We start from the raw sequence: 17,788 nt of genomic DNA, 5'->3' as shown, positions 1-17,788 counted from the left end.
CAGTTTTGGTCGCCACAATGTAAAAAAGATGTTGAGACTCTAGAAAGAATGCAGAGAAGAGCAACAAAGATGATTAGGGGACTGCAGGCTAAAACATATGAAGAACGGTTGCAGGAACTGGGTATGTCTAGTTTAATAAAAAGAAGGACTAGGGGAGACATGATAGCAGTGTTCCAATATCTCAGGGGTTGCCACAAAGAAGAGGGAGTCGGGCTGTTCTCCAAAGCACCTGAGGGTAGAACAAGAAGCAATGGGTGGAAACTGATCAAGGAAAGAAGAAACTTAGAACTAAGGAGAAATTTCCTGACAGTTAGTTAGAACAATTAATAAGTGGAATGACTTGCCTGCAGAAGTTGTGAATGCTCCAACACTGGAAATTTTTAAGAAAATGTTGGATAACCATCCTACATGCCTGGGCAGGAGGTTGGACTAGAAGGCCTCCAAGTTCCCTTCCAACTCTGTTGTTATATTATATTATATTATATTATAAAACATTTTTAAAAAGACAGAAGAATAGAAGACAAGAACTGGAGACGATAACAGAATACAAAGACCTTCAAATAGAAATAAAACAACTTATCAGGCTGCCTCTGATTATATCTAGGAAAGAATACACCTTGACTTCATTTGCAAATAAAGAAAAGTACTTTTACTAATTACATCTGTATAGCAGCAGTGCTAAGTTGAATCTGAGACAAAATATGGCTAACAATCTGTATTACCCCTATTCCTCCCTCCTCTTTTCCAAAAGGTCATCAGGTCTGGTCGAATGCCAGCTCCTTCCCGGGGTCCCGTGGTAATCTTCTTCCGCAGGTCTCTGGTTGTCAATCATATCAGGAATGCAATGTCCGTTAGAGTTCGCGCTCAAACATTCCTGTTGAATTCAAAACATTAATCTCCCCTCCCACCTTAATTATGTCAGACCGACACTCTTAAAGGCCCCTCTCTACTTAACCTGAATCCAATAGCTATTTACATTAGAAATACAATCCCATGCTATCTAACAACTGAATATAAGGAGTACAAAGTGATACGAAGTTTGGAGTGGAGGCTGACATTCGGCCCTCCTGCAACAAGGACGTCAGTCCTAGAAAGAAAAAGAGAAAAGTTAGGGTTTGTCAGGATATTTTTTATAGAATTGAGCTATCTTTTCTGAAGCACGAACATCTTCTTTGTTCACTCATTCGGCTTGGGACAAAGGGAAGTGCTTCCAAGCAATGAGATATTGAATTTTATTTCTATGTTTTCTTGAATCCAAGATTTCTTTTACTTCAAAATGTTGTTCACCCTGTATGAGAATTGGTATAGGAGGGGGTATATGGTCAGCACGGAAAGTAGATGTGTGTTCCGGTTTCAGCAAGCTGACATGGAAAACGGGATGAATTCTTCTAAGTGTTTTTGGTAATTCTAGCTGTACAGTCACGGGGTTGATGATTTTCACTATGGGGAAAGGTCCCACATACTTAGGTCCCAGTTTTTTAGACTTCTGAGTGGTTTGTAAATATTTGGTGGAGAGATAAACCCTGTCTCCAACTTGGTATTTGTTCTCAGGGGATCTTTTTTTATCTGCTTGTTTTTTATGTGCATGGTGAGCGTCATCGATCGCCTTACGAGTTATTTTCCATGTGCTTTGTATTTGATCTATCCATTCTGACAAGGAGGAAACCGTGGTTTTCTCCTTTGGGAGTTCTGAAATGGGAACAAAATCTTGGCACGAAGCTATTTTAAAAGGAGTAAATCCTGTGCTACTATGAATTGAGTTATTGTAGGCTACTTCTGCAAAAGGTAGTAGGTCTGCCCAATTGTCTTGTTGATAGTTAATGTAACAACGTAAATATTGTTCTAGTACCGAGTTTGAGCGTTCACAACTTCCATTAGTCTGGGGATGATGGGAGGAGCTTAATCCTTGGGTGGAGCCAATCAGTCACAAAAATTCTTTCCAAAATTGAGAAGTGAATTGAACACCGCGATCTGAGATGATGCGTTCAGGAACTCCATGTAGTCTATAAATGTGTTGCACAAACAACTTCGCCAGAGTCTTTGAGGAGGGTATTTTTGAACATGGAATAAAATGGACTTGTTTGGAGAAAAGGTCTGTGACTACCCAGATTACAGCATTGCCTGCACTTTCGGGTAGCTCCACTATGAAATCCATGGATATTTCTTTCCATGAAGCTCCTGGTCGGGCTACTGTTTGAAGTAGTCCAAGAGGTTTTCCTGGAGGCCTTTTAGATGATGCACAAACAGGGCAACTTGAGATATACGATTGAATGTCTTTTTTAAGATTTGGCCACCAAAATTGTCTTTTAAGAAGATGCAAGGTTTTTACAAATCCAAAATGTCTTGCCATTTTGGCATCATGGCATCGTTGTAGGATGGTTTCTCTGAGTGATAAAGGAACATATAGTTTCGCTCCAATCCAAGCTAGTCCATCATGTAGTGTGCATTCATGCGAATGCGCCAAGAACCAGTCATCAGAGTTCAAAGCTTCCTTAAACGACTTAGTTAGTTCATCTGGTAGAGATGACTCGGTTTTGGTATGGCTTCGAGTTATAGCTGGAGCTGCTAACTGTTGAATGGGAAGTATTGGGCGAACCACCTCGGAGCGTGTAGCATTGTATTGGGGCAAACGTGAAAGAGCATCTGCCAAAAAGTTTTTCCCTCCAGGAATGTAATGTAAGGAGAAATTAAAGCGGTTAAAATATTGAGCCCAACGCGCTTGTTTAGGCGAAAGTTTTCTAGGAGTTTTTAGCGCTTCTAAATTTTTGTGATCAGTCCAAACTTCAAAAGGATGATTAGAACCCTCTAAGAATTGTCTCCATGTGCGAAGAGCCCAGTGGACTGCAAATGCTTCTTTTTCCCAAATAGCCCATCGTCTTTCAGTTTCAGTTAATTTTCGAGAAGTGAAAGCACAGGGCTGTAGTTTACCATCGGAATTGTTTTAGAGTAAAATGGCTCCGACTGCTACATCACTAGCATCAGCTTGTATCACAAAAGGAACATCCATGTCGGGATGTTTTAAAATAGGTTCAGCGGCAAACAGTCGTTTTAATTTCTCAAACGCTGCTTGACATTCCATTGTCCATTCAAGAGGTAATGATGGTTTGGGTTTTTTATCTCCTTTAGTTTTTAAGAGGTTGGTGATTGGCAAAGCAATTTGAGCAAAGGAGGGGATGAATTGACGATAAAAGTTTGCAAATCCCAAGAAACTTTGCAACTGTTTGCGTGTGCGTGGGGGGCCCCATTCCAAGACAGCTTTCACTTTCTCTGGGTCCATTTCTAGTCCATCCACCGATATGCGGTACCCCAAGTAGTCTATTTTAGTTTGATGGAAATCACATTTGGATAGCTTGCAGTAAAGTTCTGCAGATAATAACTTTTTGAGAACTGCTCTTACTAGTTTAATATGTTCTTCCATTGTTTCTGTATAGATAAGTATATCGTCAAGGTAGACAAGAACTCCTTTAAAAAAATGTTGATGGAGTATTTCATTTATTAGTTGCATGAAAACTGTGGGCGCCCCCTGCAGTCCAAAGGGCAAAACTCGAAACTGGAAATACCCTAGAGGGCAATTGAAAGCGGTTTTCCATTCATCCCCCTCCTTTATACGAACTCTGTAGTAAGCTTCTCGTAGGTTTAATTTGGTGAAAAACTTTCCTTTTGCTAGATGCGTTAACATATCTTTCATGAGCGGCATGGGGTATATGTTTTCGGCGCACACTGCGTTAAGGTTTCTATAGTCAACAATAAGATGAAAGAGCCATCTTTCTTTTCTCGGAACATCACTGGTGCGGCCACACGAGGCCTAGCCGGTTGGATAAACCCCCGCTCTAAGTTTTTGTCTATGAATTTACGTAACTCCCCCAATTCCTTTTGGGTCATGGGGTAAGCTTTTGGTTTTGGAAGCTTTACCCCTGGAAGGATGTCTATTGCACAGTCAGTAGGCCTATGGGGAGGTAGAACATCTGATGCTTTCTCACTAAAGACTTCTCGCAAGTCCCAGTATTCCTTAGGTATCCTCTCCTCCCCTTCTATCTGCTCGATCATTGCCCCCATCGTGTCATGGAACATGGCCACGGTAGATCCCTCCTTTGTTTCTCTTTTCTCCCCCTTTAGTGTCCTAGAGCGGAAACGTAAGACTCCCGTCTTCCAGTTAATATGGGGGTTCCACTTCCATAGCCATGACAACCCTAGCAGCAAGGGTTGGTCCATCCCTGGGGCTACTATGAAGTTTAGGACCTCTCAATGGTCTCCCATTATCATTTCTATGGGTTCTGTTACAAAATGGGCGGGTCCTCCCCCTGCCACAGAGCCATCCAACTGGGCAAAGGCTATGGGCCTACTTAGGGTTCTCAGTTTTAGTTCCATTTTCTCTACTAGTTCGGGACTGATCATGCACCTAGTACATCCAGAGTCTAGTAGCGCTAGCATTTCCCCCTTATTACCCAATGAGGGTACATGCAGTTTGACTGGAATGTCCAAGGGACCCCGTGTCCAACTCACCAGAAGATCTTCATCGGACTCTGACATGGTTTTGCTGTCATCAGTTTCGGTCGACACTTCGCGCTCCTCCCTGATGGGCGTGGCCTTCTTGGCGACGCCTTCTCCCACTTTTGCCGGCTTTCGCGCCTTAGCAGCTGGTTTCACTGGTTCCTTTTCACCACCAGGGGTCGTCCTTGGCACCAGCTTCACCCGACAGTCGGCTGCTCGGTGGCCTTCTTTTCCACATCTGTAGCACGCAGTCGAGCATTGTCTCCCACCCTCCGATGTAGGAGCGTCCCTAGAAGGGCCTCCAGGAGAATTGGCAGGGTACGGCCTTCCAGTGCGCTGTCTTCTGCCACGATCTTTCACTAGCTCGATTTCCATCTCCACTGCCAGGGTGTACCAGCCGTACAACGTGGTTGGAGAGGCCCGTGCCCAGCACAATTCATAGAGATCTCCATTCAGACCATCTTTGTAAATGTCCACAAGGGTCACCTCCGACCATCCTCTCATCAAGGGAACTAAATCACTGAACTCCTGGCTGTAATCAGCCACCGGTCTCCTCCCTTGCCTGATGGTTTTCATCCGGCCTTTGGCCTTCTGCTCTGCCAGGGGGTCCTCGAACCTCCTCCTCAGTGCAGTCATAAAATGCTCGTAGTTTTGCAGTAAGGGGGAGTGGTTGGTATATAGTGACACAAACCATGCAGCTGCTCTTCCTGTTAGGTTGTGGGTCACAGCTCTAACTTGTGCCGCCTGTGACCAATAATCTTCCCCCCAGTCAATCATGTGGTCATTCACTATCGCCAGGAACAGTTCTAGCTCCTTGGCATTTCCATCGAATTTCTCTGATATGGGGGGGATTTTTGGCTTTTTCCTTCCCCTGCGCAGCCTCACTTGGTCAGCAGGTGGCATGCGCCCTCCATCCAATTCAGCTCAGCTGCCTCTGGGAAGGGGGTTTCTGGTTCTGGGCCTTCCAAAATCTCTCCACCCTGGGAAACTCCTCCAGCTGGCCCCTTTGTAATTTCTTCCTCCTCTTCTCCCTCCCACCTGGAGGACTGAATAAGGGATCCATACCTTTGGCGAGCAGCTTGCCTTACCTTCACTTCACGAAAAAGACGCAATGCATCTTCCAACTGGAGCTTGTCTCTTATCTCCTGTTCTTCCTTCCAGTCTGAAAGTCTTTCTTTCCCCTTTTTTTTTCTCTTAGTCACTCCAGACGGAAACTCTTCAGGGTCTGGTTTCCACCCTTTCTCTTCCAGCTGTAATTGCTCTATCCACCGAGCTCTGCAATCTTCCAGTTCAGGGTTAAAACTGTCAGCAGAAAATCCTCCGGACGCCTCCCCCAGTTCAGCAGTTGGCTGGCTTTCCATCAATTTTTTTCTGTCGACCCCCTCAGTATTTTGGTTAAAATCCTGGTTGGTCGACATGCTGTGAGATTCAACTTACTGTCAGGCTACCTCTGATTATATCTAGGAAAGAATACACCTTGACTTCATTTGCAAATAAAGAAAAGTACTTTTACTAGTTACATCTGGATAGCAGCAGTGATAAGTTGAATCTGAGACAAAATATGGCTAACAATCTGTATCACCCCTATTCCTCCCTCCTCTTTCCCAAAAGGTCATCAGGTCTGGTCGAATGCCAGCTCCTTCCCGGGGTCCCGTGGTAATCTTCTTCCGCAGGTCTCTGGTTGTCAATCATATCAGGAATGCAATGTCCGTTAGAGTTCGCGCTCAAACATTCCTGTTGAATTCAAAACATTAATCTCCCCTCCCACCTTAATTATGTCAGACTGACACTCTTTTTTTTTTATTGAAAGAGTTTTAAAAAAACAAAAACATTTTTCCCCCTTTTTTCCCCCTCCCTCCCAAAAAAAAAACACAAAAAACCCTCCCTCCCCCACCCCCCGGCTTCCCGGGTCAATCACAAGGTATAGTTGTACATAAACCAAACATAGAATAAAATTTTCCCTTCCAATCCAAATAACCACATCCAAAGCTTTTCGTCTCCCAACCCCCTCCCCATTACATAAAATAACTTTCTAATTATTCAAAGGCAATCTGATATTTCTTAATCTGATATCTGTTTTGTAGATAATCAATCCATTTTTTCCATTCAATTAAATATCTTTCCATTGTCTTTTTAAAACGCTGAGATTTTAGCCATCTCAGCCAAATTAATAACTTTCAGTATCCATTCTTCTATTGTAGGTATCTCTTCTTCTTCCAGTATTGTCCAATCAACAGTCTTGCTGCTGTTATTAAGTTTAAATCAATTTAGTCTCAATCCCTGTACAATCCGTTATAATTCCCAAAAGGAAAAATTGTGGGAACTTTATCTTCTTCTTCAGTACATTTTGAATAATCCACCAAATTCTTATCCAAAAGACCTTAATTTTCTTGCAAGTCCACCAAATATGAAAATATGTGCATCACAATCACACTCCAACATTTTGCTTGGATATTAGGATACATACATGATAATTTTTGGGATCTAAGTGCCATCTATAAAACATCTTATAAAATTTTCCTAAATTCTGTGTTTGTGTAAACTTAACATTTCTATAGATTTTCTCCCATGTTTCAACATTATTGGTTCCTGAATATTCTATTTTATCATACAATTTACCAAATCCTTTTCCAATCTATTTCAACACATTATACAATTTTATATGCTCCTGGGTCTGATTTCTAATTTGCTTTATTAAATTTTCCTCCCTTTGCATTATACCAATTTTTGATCTTCTTTCCATCTAGCACTTATTTGCCCATATTGAAACCAAGTATAATTCTCTCCTTGTTCATTTAATACCTGTAATGATTTTAATAATCATAAATGTCTACCTCCTTCAATATTTTGTCTTTTGCATAGTGCAGTATAAAATTCTGAGAATGCCTTTTAATTTTATCCTGTTGGTATATCTCTTTACCTTTATATTCTATTTTTGTATGACACGTGCTTTCTGTTTCTTCCTTAAATTATATGCCAACCATCTCCCAGGTTTATTTGCATTACAAAAGGTATTATGTTTAGCATATTGTATATTGCCACCTGGTCTGCCATTAACATATTAAATTGACTCTGTAATATTTTTATAGCCTCTTTAAGTTTATGATCTTGTGGGTTTTGAATTAATAACTGTTGCTTCCTTTGAATTTCTTCTTCCAAATATCTACGCTGCCTTTGTTTATTATTCCTTTGCCTATTGTGCAAGTAAATCAATATCCCTCTAATAAACGCTTTGCTCGCCTCCCACACAGTTCCTATAGGTGTCCCTTTGTACATATTAAAATCAAAAATTCTTTAACTGTTTCTTACAATAAGTTACATTATCCTCATATCTAAACAGATTTTCATTCAACCTCCATGTTCTACCACCTTTTTTCCCTTGTAATAATTCCATCCATACTGGGCTATGGTCAGTTAAACACCTCGGAAATATCTTCGTTTTCTTCACCCTAGAAAGCAAGTCATTAGAAATTAAAATAAAATCAATGCGTGAAAAAGATTGATGCCTATCAGAAAAAAAAGTAAAATCTCTCTCATCTGGATTCCGTAACCTCCATATATCTCTAAACTCAAAGTCTTCCATCATTTCAAAAAAGGATTTTGGTAATTTTGCATGTATAGGTATCTTCTTGGAGGAGGTTCTCTTATCCCTTGTATCAATTACTCCATTCCAGTCTCCTAATAAAATAAACGAACTATAATCCCAGAGGGTCAACCTCTCATGTAACATTTTGTAAAACTTTTCTTGTTGCTGATTAGGTGCATAAATACCTATCAACAAAGTCTTTTTTGCATCTATCACCAGTTCAATAGCAATAAATCTTCCTTGAATATCTGCCTCAATTAGCTTAGCTGGTATATCCTTCCTGATATATACAACAATTCCATGCTTCTTTTCCAAAGCTGATGCAACAAAATGGTTACCCAATTTTGAATTAATTAAATATTTTTGGTCTGATAATTTTATATGTGTCTCTTGCAAACAAATCACATCATTTTTAAATTGTTTCAAGTAGTGAAATATTTTCCTTCTTTTCTGAGCTGAATTCAAGCCATTAACATTCCATGACAAAATTCTATTTGCCATTACTGGCCTCCTGAAGCTTTGAAGCAGACAACGGAAGCTCCTCCTCCGGTATCTTCCGTCTAGCTCCTCCCACAGCTTCCATAATGGGATCCTGACTTTTACTTTGAGACTGTTGCTCTTCTTTACGCTTAAGGGCTCCTCTTGTCACCCTTTGCTCTTGTGGTTTCTCTAATACTGGCAGCAATAAAGGCTCTTGGATCACCACGCCTTCTTGAGTCTCTTGAAGTTTTTCTATCACTTCTATTTCAAAACTGTAGAAAGAAAATCCTTTGCCTTTAAAACAGTGTCAATTCTATATCTCCTTCCTTGATAGAATAGTGTCAGTCCAACTGGCACCTCCCATCTGAATTGAATCTGATGTTTTTTAAGTTCTTGTGTAAAAAAAGCAAATTCCTTCCTGTCTCTTAACATCTTTGAAGGAATCTCTTTCAACACCTTCAACTCCTGTTCTCCAATTTTTAAAGTTGTCTGATATGAAACTTGCAGAATTTGATTTCTCATAGTCCTTTTCACAAAATAAACCACAATGTCCCGAGGAAGCTTTCTCTGTCTTGCAATCCAAGAATTAACTCTATATATTTTATCAATTTGGTAAGCTACCTCTTGGGGGTCCACTTCAATAAATTCAGCCAATGCTTCTGATATAATTTTTCTTAAGTCTTCCACGCTCTTCTTGCATACCACGAATTCTAAGAGCTCCTTCCATAAGTTTATATTGTAATATCACAACCTGATCTTCATTTTGATCCACTTTTTCTGAACACCTTTCATTTGTCTTCTAAATGCTTATTTGACTGAGAGATCTGTTGCATTTCCACTTCCAATCCTTCAATTTTTTACTCAGTCCTTGAACTGCCATAAGAATATCTTCTCTTATTTTTGCATTAAAATTCTCCATCATCTCTTTTGCCTATCTTCAGAAAGTTTTAATTGTTCTTTCAATATTTCCTCAAGACTTGGTTCAGATCCCTTCTTCCAGAAGGCTTTAAAGGTTTAGCTGCCATTCTGTCTTCAAAAGAATCAGGAATTCAAACTTAATAACTCTCCTTCCCTCCTTTCAGTATAAAAACTCCGCTTGTAACAATCCACAAGTAACGCTTTCATCGTACTAAAAAATTTTACTTTCACTTTTAGACGCCATTTTAAAAGTCAATTAATCAAAGACAAAGAAAGGTTTCAAGTTTCAAAAGGGAGTCGGTACTTGCTGCTTGATTCTGCATCAAAGATCGAACGCTTGTGAAATTCCGTCTGCTTGGAATATCAATCAATTTAATAAGTCCTCTAGAGCAGAAGCGACATTCTCTCCTTTTCCTGATAAAAACAGGAGCGGTTGAAGAGGGAGTGGAATTCGTGGGTCATAAATCCAGGAAAATTCGCTCTTGAGAGCAAACCCCCTGTCAGACCTGCCACTCTTCCACAACTCTGATAACCTCTTTCACCCAGAGATTATGCTAAGCTCAGTGAACAGTGATTTATTTTCTGTTTCACTGACTTTTACAATCTTCTAACACGGAGTGCTCTGTTAGAGCACCCAGCAGGAGGGTGACGTCACTGGAGCCTCTCAGACTGACACTCTTGGATCCTTCAATTGAAAATAGCTATTTAATTAGAAATAAATCCATTATTCAACAACTGAATATAAGGAGTACAAAGAGATACGAAGTTTGGAGTGGAGGCTGACACAACTGTAGCAAAAGATAGCAAAGGTAGTACCAATAGTAATAGGCACCTTGGGTGCAATCCCAAAACAACTGGAACACTACTTGAACACCATCAGCATTTACAAAATCACCATCAGTCAATTGCAAAATGCAGCTTTATTCAGAACAGTTTACATCCTGCAGTGATACCTTTAACACCATCAAACATACACATCTACCTATCTCTTGGGAAGAATTTGATAAGTGGATAAAAATGCCAAGTCCAGTCTGAAAATCTGATTGTGTGAACCATAATAATAATCTGTCTGTAAAAAACAGAAAGAATTTGTCTCTGTAGAACTATGCCAATACTATAATACCCTTCAAGAATGTCTGCTGTGATGAAAGATTTTTCCATAGGAACTTTCCTAATCTTCTTTGTTCCAATTCTGTTTGTTAGTTGATTTATTTATTAAATTTATATAAGCATCCATGTCACAGAAAATGACTTTGGGCAGTGTACAACAATGTAAAAGTTTGTTATATTTGTACTGCTATAGGCCATATTCTTTTGTCTGTTATAGTGGACATGATACATATCTCTCCTTCGGTAATTTATCTCTGTACCGTGGTATCCAACATTGCCATCAATAAAATAATCATTTATTTCCATTTTTCCTGCAGGTGGCCCAATTATCTCCTCCAAAAACAGCTCTCATGCTTGCCACCATGTTCCTCACTTTTTTCATGTGGAAAATACTGCTGATTGGAAGATTAAATCCAAGGAACAATTGGAGGAGAGCTACATCCTTCCATGTACTCATCCATTCAGGCAGCTTCAGGAGGGACTTGTCTCTGCATCATGTTGCCCACCAGCCCTTCCTACTCAGAAACCCTCAGGTATGTTCTGTGATTCTACCCTTTGGTGAATGATACGCTGTATGGGAATTGATTTCAGTATCACAAATGAATTGGTCATTTGAGTTATTTAAGATATTACATGTAAGAGCTAAATACATAAAAATCAGTTTCAAGAGTAGTTTTATAGCATCATTGGGTATTTTTTTCTTTCTTAGTGATAGAATGCATGATATTATTATGACAAGTGAACATTTTAATGATACTACTATTAACTTACAAATATGTGCATTTCATCTGATCACTTTCTTATCCATGAATTTCTTAAGGTGCCAAAGTTAGTTCTTATCTTCTGAACAGTGTCATGATTCTCTTTTTCATTTTGTTTGCACCCTTTGTTTTTGAATGAATATAGGTGCTGATTTTCTAGAGCAGTGGTTCCCAACCAGTGTGCGCACATGCCGTGAGATCTTTGCTTGTGCCGAATGGTTTGAGCTACAGAGATTTTAAATATCTATTTCCTTATAAGGGTGCCGGAACTTTTGAAACTTGCTATCAATTTGCCTCAAACAAGAAAGGCCTCAAACAAGAAAAGGTTGGGAACCACTGTTCTAGAGGAACACATGTTTGAGATTCAAACTCTCTGCCAGCGTCTAGAGAAGTCCATTTATACCAATGACCTTTTGCGGGAACAATTGGAAATATATCTCACCTCCATGGCAAAGAGCAGTGGTGCGAAAGAAGCAGAATCATCTGTTATTGGAGTGTCAGAGTTAACATGCATGTACTACTAATAATAATAACAACAGAGTTGGAAGGGATCTTGGAGGCCTTCTAGTCCAACCCCCTGCCCAGGCAGAAAACCCTACACCATCTCAGACAGATGGTTATCCAATATTTTCTTAAAAATTTCCAGTGTTGGAGCATTCACAACTTCTGCGGGCAAGTCGTTCCACTTATTAATTGTTCTAACTGTCAGGAAATTTCTCCTTAGTTCTAAGTTTCTTCTTTCCTTGATCAGTTTCCACCCATTGCTTCTTGTTCTACCCTCAGGTGCTTTGGAGAACAGCCCGACTCCCTCTTCTTTGTGGCAACCCCTGAGATATTGGAACACTGCTATCATGTCACCCCTAGTCCTTCTTTTTATTAAACTAGACATACCCAGTTCTGTTGTATCTGCGCCCCCCGAGCCGGGCCTGCTGTCACAAAGTGACTTGGAGCCGGGCCTGCTGCCAGAAAGTAACTGTCGTGTCCCACTCCTCCTCTGATGGCCGGGTCGGGGAAGTCTGTATCAAGCGTGGCTACAAAGCCTCTGCAGCTTTGCCAAAGTTCTGTCAGAGTTCTCAGGGCAGGCAGGAGTCCAAGATGTGACTTCAGCAATCCAAATTAGACTTTGCCTGACTCAAAGAATGCCAGAAAGCAGATCCTTTATATAGGCCATGGGGTGTGGCTCCATGACTCAGCACATATCCAGGCCTGTCCCTCCCTTCCTTTTGCTGACGTCGCCTTTCCATTCTCCGGAAGCGTGGATCCCTCCACCCTCCAGCTGCTGGCAATTCCAGCTCATGACTGGCCTCATATTCCTCATGTTCACATGCTGTGGGGGAGGGGTTTGTCCGGGCATGGTGCCAGGACTGGGGGCTGAAGGCATGCCAGGCCATTCGTCTTGCTCGGTCTGTCCGGGCATGGTGCTAGAACTGGGGGCTGGAGGCATGCCAGGCTGTTCGTCTTCATTATCCATTTCTGGCTGAGGTAACAGGAGATGAGAGGGGCCCAGCTGCGGAGAGGGGGGTGAGCGAGGCACAACAGTGACTTGGACAGTGAGGGGGAAGGGCCATCAGGACTTACCTCGGGAGCACGGCTTCCCTGGCTCAGCTCCAGGAGCCAGAAACAGGCCAGGTGGAAGAGATAATGAGGCCTCCGTCCCCTGACTCTTTCCCCCCCCAGGCCATGCCTGCAGACCCAGCTGATGGCAATCAGGCTTGGTTGAACCCTAGGTTTCGTAGGCAGGAAAGGAGGGAACAACAGAAGCAAGGGTGGGGCAGGCCTAGGAAGTGCTGAGTCATGGAGCCAAACCCCACAGGATATAAAAGGCAGCGAGAGCTGCTGTGTCTCTTTGTAACAGGCAAATCCATTGATTGAGCTGACGTTTGTTCCTGGGTGACTCACCAGAGTCGTGGAAGATAACGGAGGCTCTTGGCAGATGCTGGCTATTCTGCTGCCAGAGCTGATAGTGCCGGCTAATTAAGCCATCACTCGGACGGAGGCGAGGGAGGACAGAACAAGTTCCTGCAACCGTTCTTCATATGTTTTAGCCTCCAGTCCCCTAATCATCTTTGTTGCTCTTCTCTGCACAGTTTCTAGAGTCTCAGCATCTTTTTTACATCGCAGTGACCAAAACTGAATGCAGTATTCCAAGTGTGGCCTTACCAAAGCATTATAAAGTGGCACTAACATTTCACGTGATCTTGATTCTATCCCTCTGTTATGCAGCCCAGAACTGTGTTGGCTTTTTTAGCAGCTGCTGCACACTGCTGGCTCGTATCTAAATGGTTGTCCACTAGGACTCCAAGATCCCTCTGACAGGTACTACTGTTGAGCAAGGTACCACATATACGGTACCTGTGCATTTTGGGTTTTTTGCCTAAATGTAGAACCTTACTTTTTTCACTGTTGAATTTCATTTTGTTAGATAGCGCCCAATGTTCAAATCTATCAAGATCCTTCTGTAACTTGAGCCTATCTTCTGGAATGTTGGCTGTTCCTGCCAGCATGGTGTCATCTGTAAATTTGATGAGTTCCCCATCTATCCCCTTGTCCAAATCATTGATGAAGATGTTGAAGAGTACTGGGCCTAAAACAGAGCCTTGGGGTACTCCACTGCATACTTCCCTCCATGTGGATGTAGTTCCGTTGAGGACTACACGTTGAGTGCGGTTGGTCAGCCAGTTACAAATCCATCTGGTGGTGGTGCTGTCTAACCCACAGTTTTCTACTTTATCTAGTAGTAGATTATGGTCTATTTTATCAAATGCTTTACTGAAGTCCAAGTAAATTATATCGACAGCATTCCTCTGGTCTACTAATTTTGTCACTTTGTCAAAGAATGGAATAAGATTAGTCTGGCATGATCTGTTTTTGACAAACCCATGTTGGCTTTTGGTTATTACTTTGTTTGCTTCTAGGTGTTCGGTGATTCTTTGCTTGATTATCTTTTCCAGAATCTTCCCCGGTATTGAGGTCAGGCTGATAGGTCTGTAGTTTCCTGGATCTGTTTTTTTCCCTTTTTTGAAGATGGAAACTACATCAGCTCTTTTCCAGTCCTCTGGCAGCTCCCCTGAGCTCCAGGATCTTTGAAAGATATAGTGGTTCTGAGAACTGCCAGTTCCTTCAGAACCTTGGGGTGTAATCCATCCGGTCCTGGTGATTTGAACTCGTCCAGGGTAGACAGGTGTTCACTTACCATTTTCTTCCCTATTTTAACTTGGGTTTCTAATCTATTTTTTGTGGTGCTGTTTTTGATAGGATGGATTGTTTTTTCCTTTTGTGTAAAGACAGATGCAAAATGTGAATTAAGTAGATCTGCTTTCTCCCTGTTGCTTGTCACCTTCTTGCCACTTTCTCCCAGGAATGGGCCAATTGTTTCCTTGACTTTTTTCTTGTTTTTAACATGTTGGAAGAAGCTTTTTTTGTTATTTTTTACTTTTGTCACTAGCCTTTGTTCATTGTGTGCTTTCCTCACTTCATCTTTACAGGCTTGGGCTATTTGCTGATATTCTGCCTTAGTTATTTGGCCCTCTTTCCACTTTTTATACTTGTCCTTTTTGTCTTTCAATTTGTCAGATAGTTCTTTATGCATCCATGCTGGTTTCTTTTGAGATGTATTATTTTTCTTCTTCATTGGTATTGTGCTAGAATGCGCTTTTATAATCTCACTTTTCAAAATTTCCCAAGCTTCTTGAGCTGTTTTCCCCTTGAGAATTCTCATCCATGGAATCCTTCTCAAGCTCTCTCTGAATTTATTGAAATTAGCTCTCTTAAAGTCCAAGACTCTAGTTTGACTTTGTTCTACTACTTGTGTTTGCATAATGTTGAATTCCAATATTGCATGATCACTTGCCCCCAAGGTTCCTGTAGTTTCAACAACTTCTATCATTTCATCTCTGTTAGTGAGAATTAAGTCCACTATTGCTGACCTCCTTGTTGCCTTCTCTTCTTTTTGGGAAACAAAGTTGTCTGCTAGGTTTGTTAGGAACCTGTTGGATCTTCCACTTGGTGCAGAGTGTGTCTCCCAGTTGATGTCAGGGTAGTTAAAATCCCCTATTACTACTGTGATGTGCTTCCTACATACCTTAGTTAGCTGACTAGCAAAAAGTTCATCTACTTCCTCTGTTTGGTTGGGTGGTCTATAGTATAGACCTATGGCAATATCATTTTTCACCCCTTTTATATTGAACCAAATGCATTCAAGATGATTTTCGTCATTGTTGTGCTCTATTTCTGTAGAGTTGTAGTTATTTCTTATATATAGTGCAACTCCACCTCCTCTTTTATTTGGTCTACTTCTTTTAAATAATTTATATCCCTCTAGCTGTATGTTCCATTTGTGGGTTTCATCCCACCAAGTTTCCGTAATGGCAACAATATCCTATCTGCCCTCGTTTACTTGAATTTCTAATTCACCCTGTTTATTCCTCATACTCTGTGCATTGGTGTATAGACATTTGAGTCCATTTGGATTGACCTTGTGTTTACTGTCTACATAAACCCATTTGCTGGGTAGATTGAATGCCACCACGTGTTTACTGGACCCGTGCCCCTCCTGGCTGGTGCTGGCCACTCAGGAGGTGACACGAGGCTGGCTCCAGGGGATCACGAGTGCTTCCTTGTTGGAGGGAGTCTTTCCGGCCGCCTTGAAAGAGGCGGTGGTGAGGCCCCTCCTCAAGCAGGCTGCACTGGCTACCTGTGGCCTTCGGGTGCGCTTCAAGGTGTTGGTGACTCTTTAAAGCGCTCCATGGCATAGGGCCTGGACCGCCTGCTGCTGAATACCTCTCACCGACCGTGCGCTCTCACAGAGAGGACTCCTCAGGGTGCCGTCTAGCGACAGTGTCGTCTGGCAACACCAGGAAGGGCCTTCTCTGTGGGGCTCCGCCCTCTGGAGCGAACTCCCCAGGACTTCGTCAACTTCCGGACCTCAGACCTTTGAGCTTAAAACTTACTTATTTATCTGCTGGACTGGGTTAGAAGTTATGGGTTTTAATGGGTTTTATCTCCAAATTTTAATTGTGGCCAATTTAAATAAGTTTTTAATTGTATTTTAATGGTATGTATAGTGTATTGTGTATTTTTACTTTGTGAACCGCCCTGAGTCCTTCAGGAGAATGTATACAAATTTAAATAATAAATAAATAAATAAATAAATAAATAAATAAATAACCTGTGTTGTGCCTAACTGCCCCTATTTTCTTGCCACCTGTTGGTTTAGTGCACTTGGTATTTTTTATTTATTTATTTATTTGATTTATACGCCCTTCTCCCGAAGGACTCAGGTGTGTAACAGATAAAACAGACAATACAATGTAAAATTTAAAATGCAATTTAAAAACTTATTTAAATTAGCCTGAAAATTAAAATTTACCATAGCTAAAACCCATTTAAAATTAATAAAATTTAACATTAAAATTCAATTCAAGCCAGCCCAGCGGATAAAAAGGTGTGTCTTTAGTTCGCGACGGAATGTCCAAAGGTCAGGTATTTGGCGTAAGCCCGGGGGAAGCTCGTTCCAGAGGGTGGGAGCCCCCACAGAGAAGGCCCTTCCCCTGGGGCCGCCAGCCAACATTGTTTGGCGGACGGCACCTGAAGTCCCTCTCTGTGAGAGCGCATGGTCGGTGGGAGGCATGTGGTAACAGCAGGCGGTCCCGTGGTACCCAGGCCCTAAGCCATGGCGCAAAGGTCGTAACCAACACCTTAAAGTGCACTGAAGGCCACAGGCAGCCAGTGCAGTCTGCGCGGAGCGGTGTTACATGGGAGCTGCGTAGCTCCCTCTATCACCAGCAGCTGCATTCTGGACTAACTGAAGCCTCGAGTGCACTTCAAGGGAGCCCCATGTGAGAGCATTACAATAATCCAAGCGAGAGGTAGCAGGCGCATGAGTGACTGTGCACAAGGCATCCCGATCAAGAAGGCGCAACTGCGAACCAGGCGAACCTGGTGGAAGGCCCTCCTGGGCAACCGTCAAATGATCTTCAAACGACAGCCGATCATCCAGGAGGACACCTAAGTTCGCACCCTATCCTTTGGGGCCAGTAACTCGCCTCCAACAGCCAGCAGCGGCTGCAGCTGACTGAATCGGGATGCCGGCATCCACAGCCACTCCGTCTTGGAGGATTAAGCTTGAGCCTGTTTCTCCCCATCCAGACCCGTCGGCTTCCAAACACGGGACAGCACTTCAACAACTTCATTGGGGTGGCCGGGGTGGAAAAATACAGCTGGGTGTCATCAGCGTACTGCTGGTATCTCACCCCAAGCCACTGATGATCTCACCAGCGGCTTCATGTAGATGTTGAACAGCAGGCGAGAGAATCGACCCTGCGGGACCCCACAAGTGAGGCACCTCGCGTGACCTCTGCCCCTGTCAACACCGTCTGCGACCGGTCGGAGAGATGGGAGAGAACCACCGATACGGTGCCTCCCACTCCCAATCCTCCAACTG

The 17,788-nt window shown here is 42.2% G+C and overlaps 1 protein-coding gene across 9 annotated transcripts in view; it reads left to right on the top strand.

Annotated features, from left to right (window-relative positions):
- The window catches only part of PDE4DIP (phosphodiesterase 4D interacting protein), a 473,453-nt gene that overhangs the window by 428,449 nt on the left and 27,216 nt on the right, over positions 1-17,788 (top strand). For 7 of the 9 annotated variants that reach the window (XM_058176225.1, XM_058176217.1, XM_058176223.1 and 4 more), the window contains 3 exons: positions 10,903-11,118; positions 11,492-11,508; positions 11,694-11,808. In XM_058176225.1, the coding sequence (XP_058032208.1) occupies positions 10,903-11,118; positions 11,492-11,508; positions 11,694-11,808 (348 nt within the window). Of the gene's footprint in view, positions 1-10,902; positions 11,119-11,491; positions 11,509-11,687; positions 11,809-17,788 lie in introns of those variants that run through there. The other 2 variants (XM_058176221.1, XM_058176218.1) reach the window with 2 other exon arrangements.

This window comes from Ahaetulla prasina, chromosome 3 (assembly GCF_028640845.1).
Source record: "Ahaetulla prasina isolate Xishuangbanna chromosome 3, ASM2864084v1, whole genome shotgun sequence".
Classification (NCBI taxonomy): domain Eukaryota; kingdom Metazoa; phylum Chordata; class Lepidosauria; order Squamata; family Colubridae; genus Ahaetulla; species Ahaetulla prasina.
Note: the sequence above shows the minus strand (reverse complement) of the source record. Positions and strands in the feature narration are given on the sequence as shown.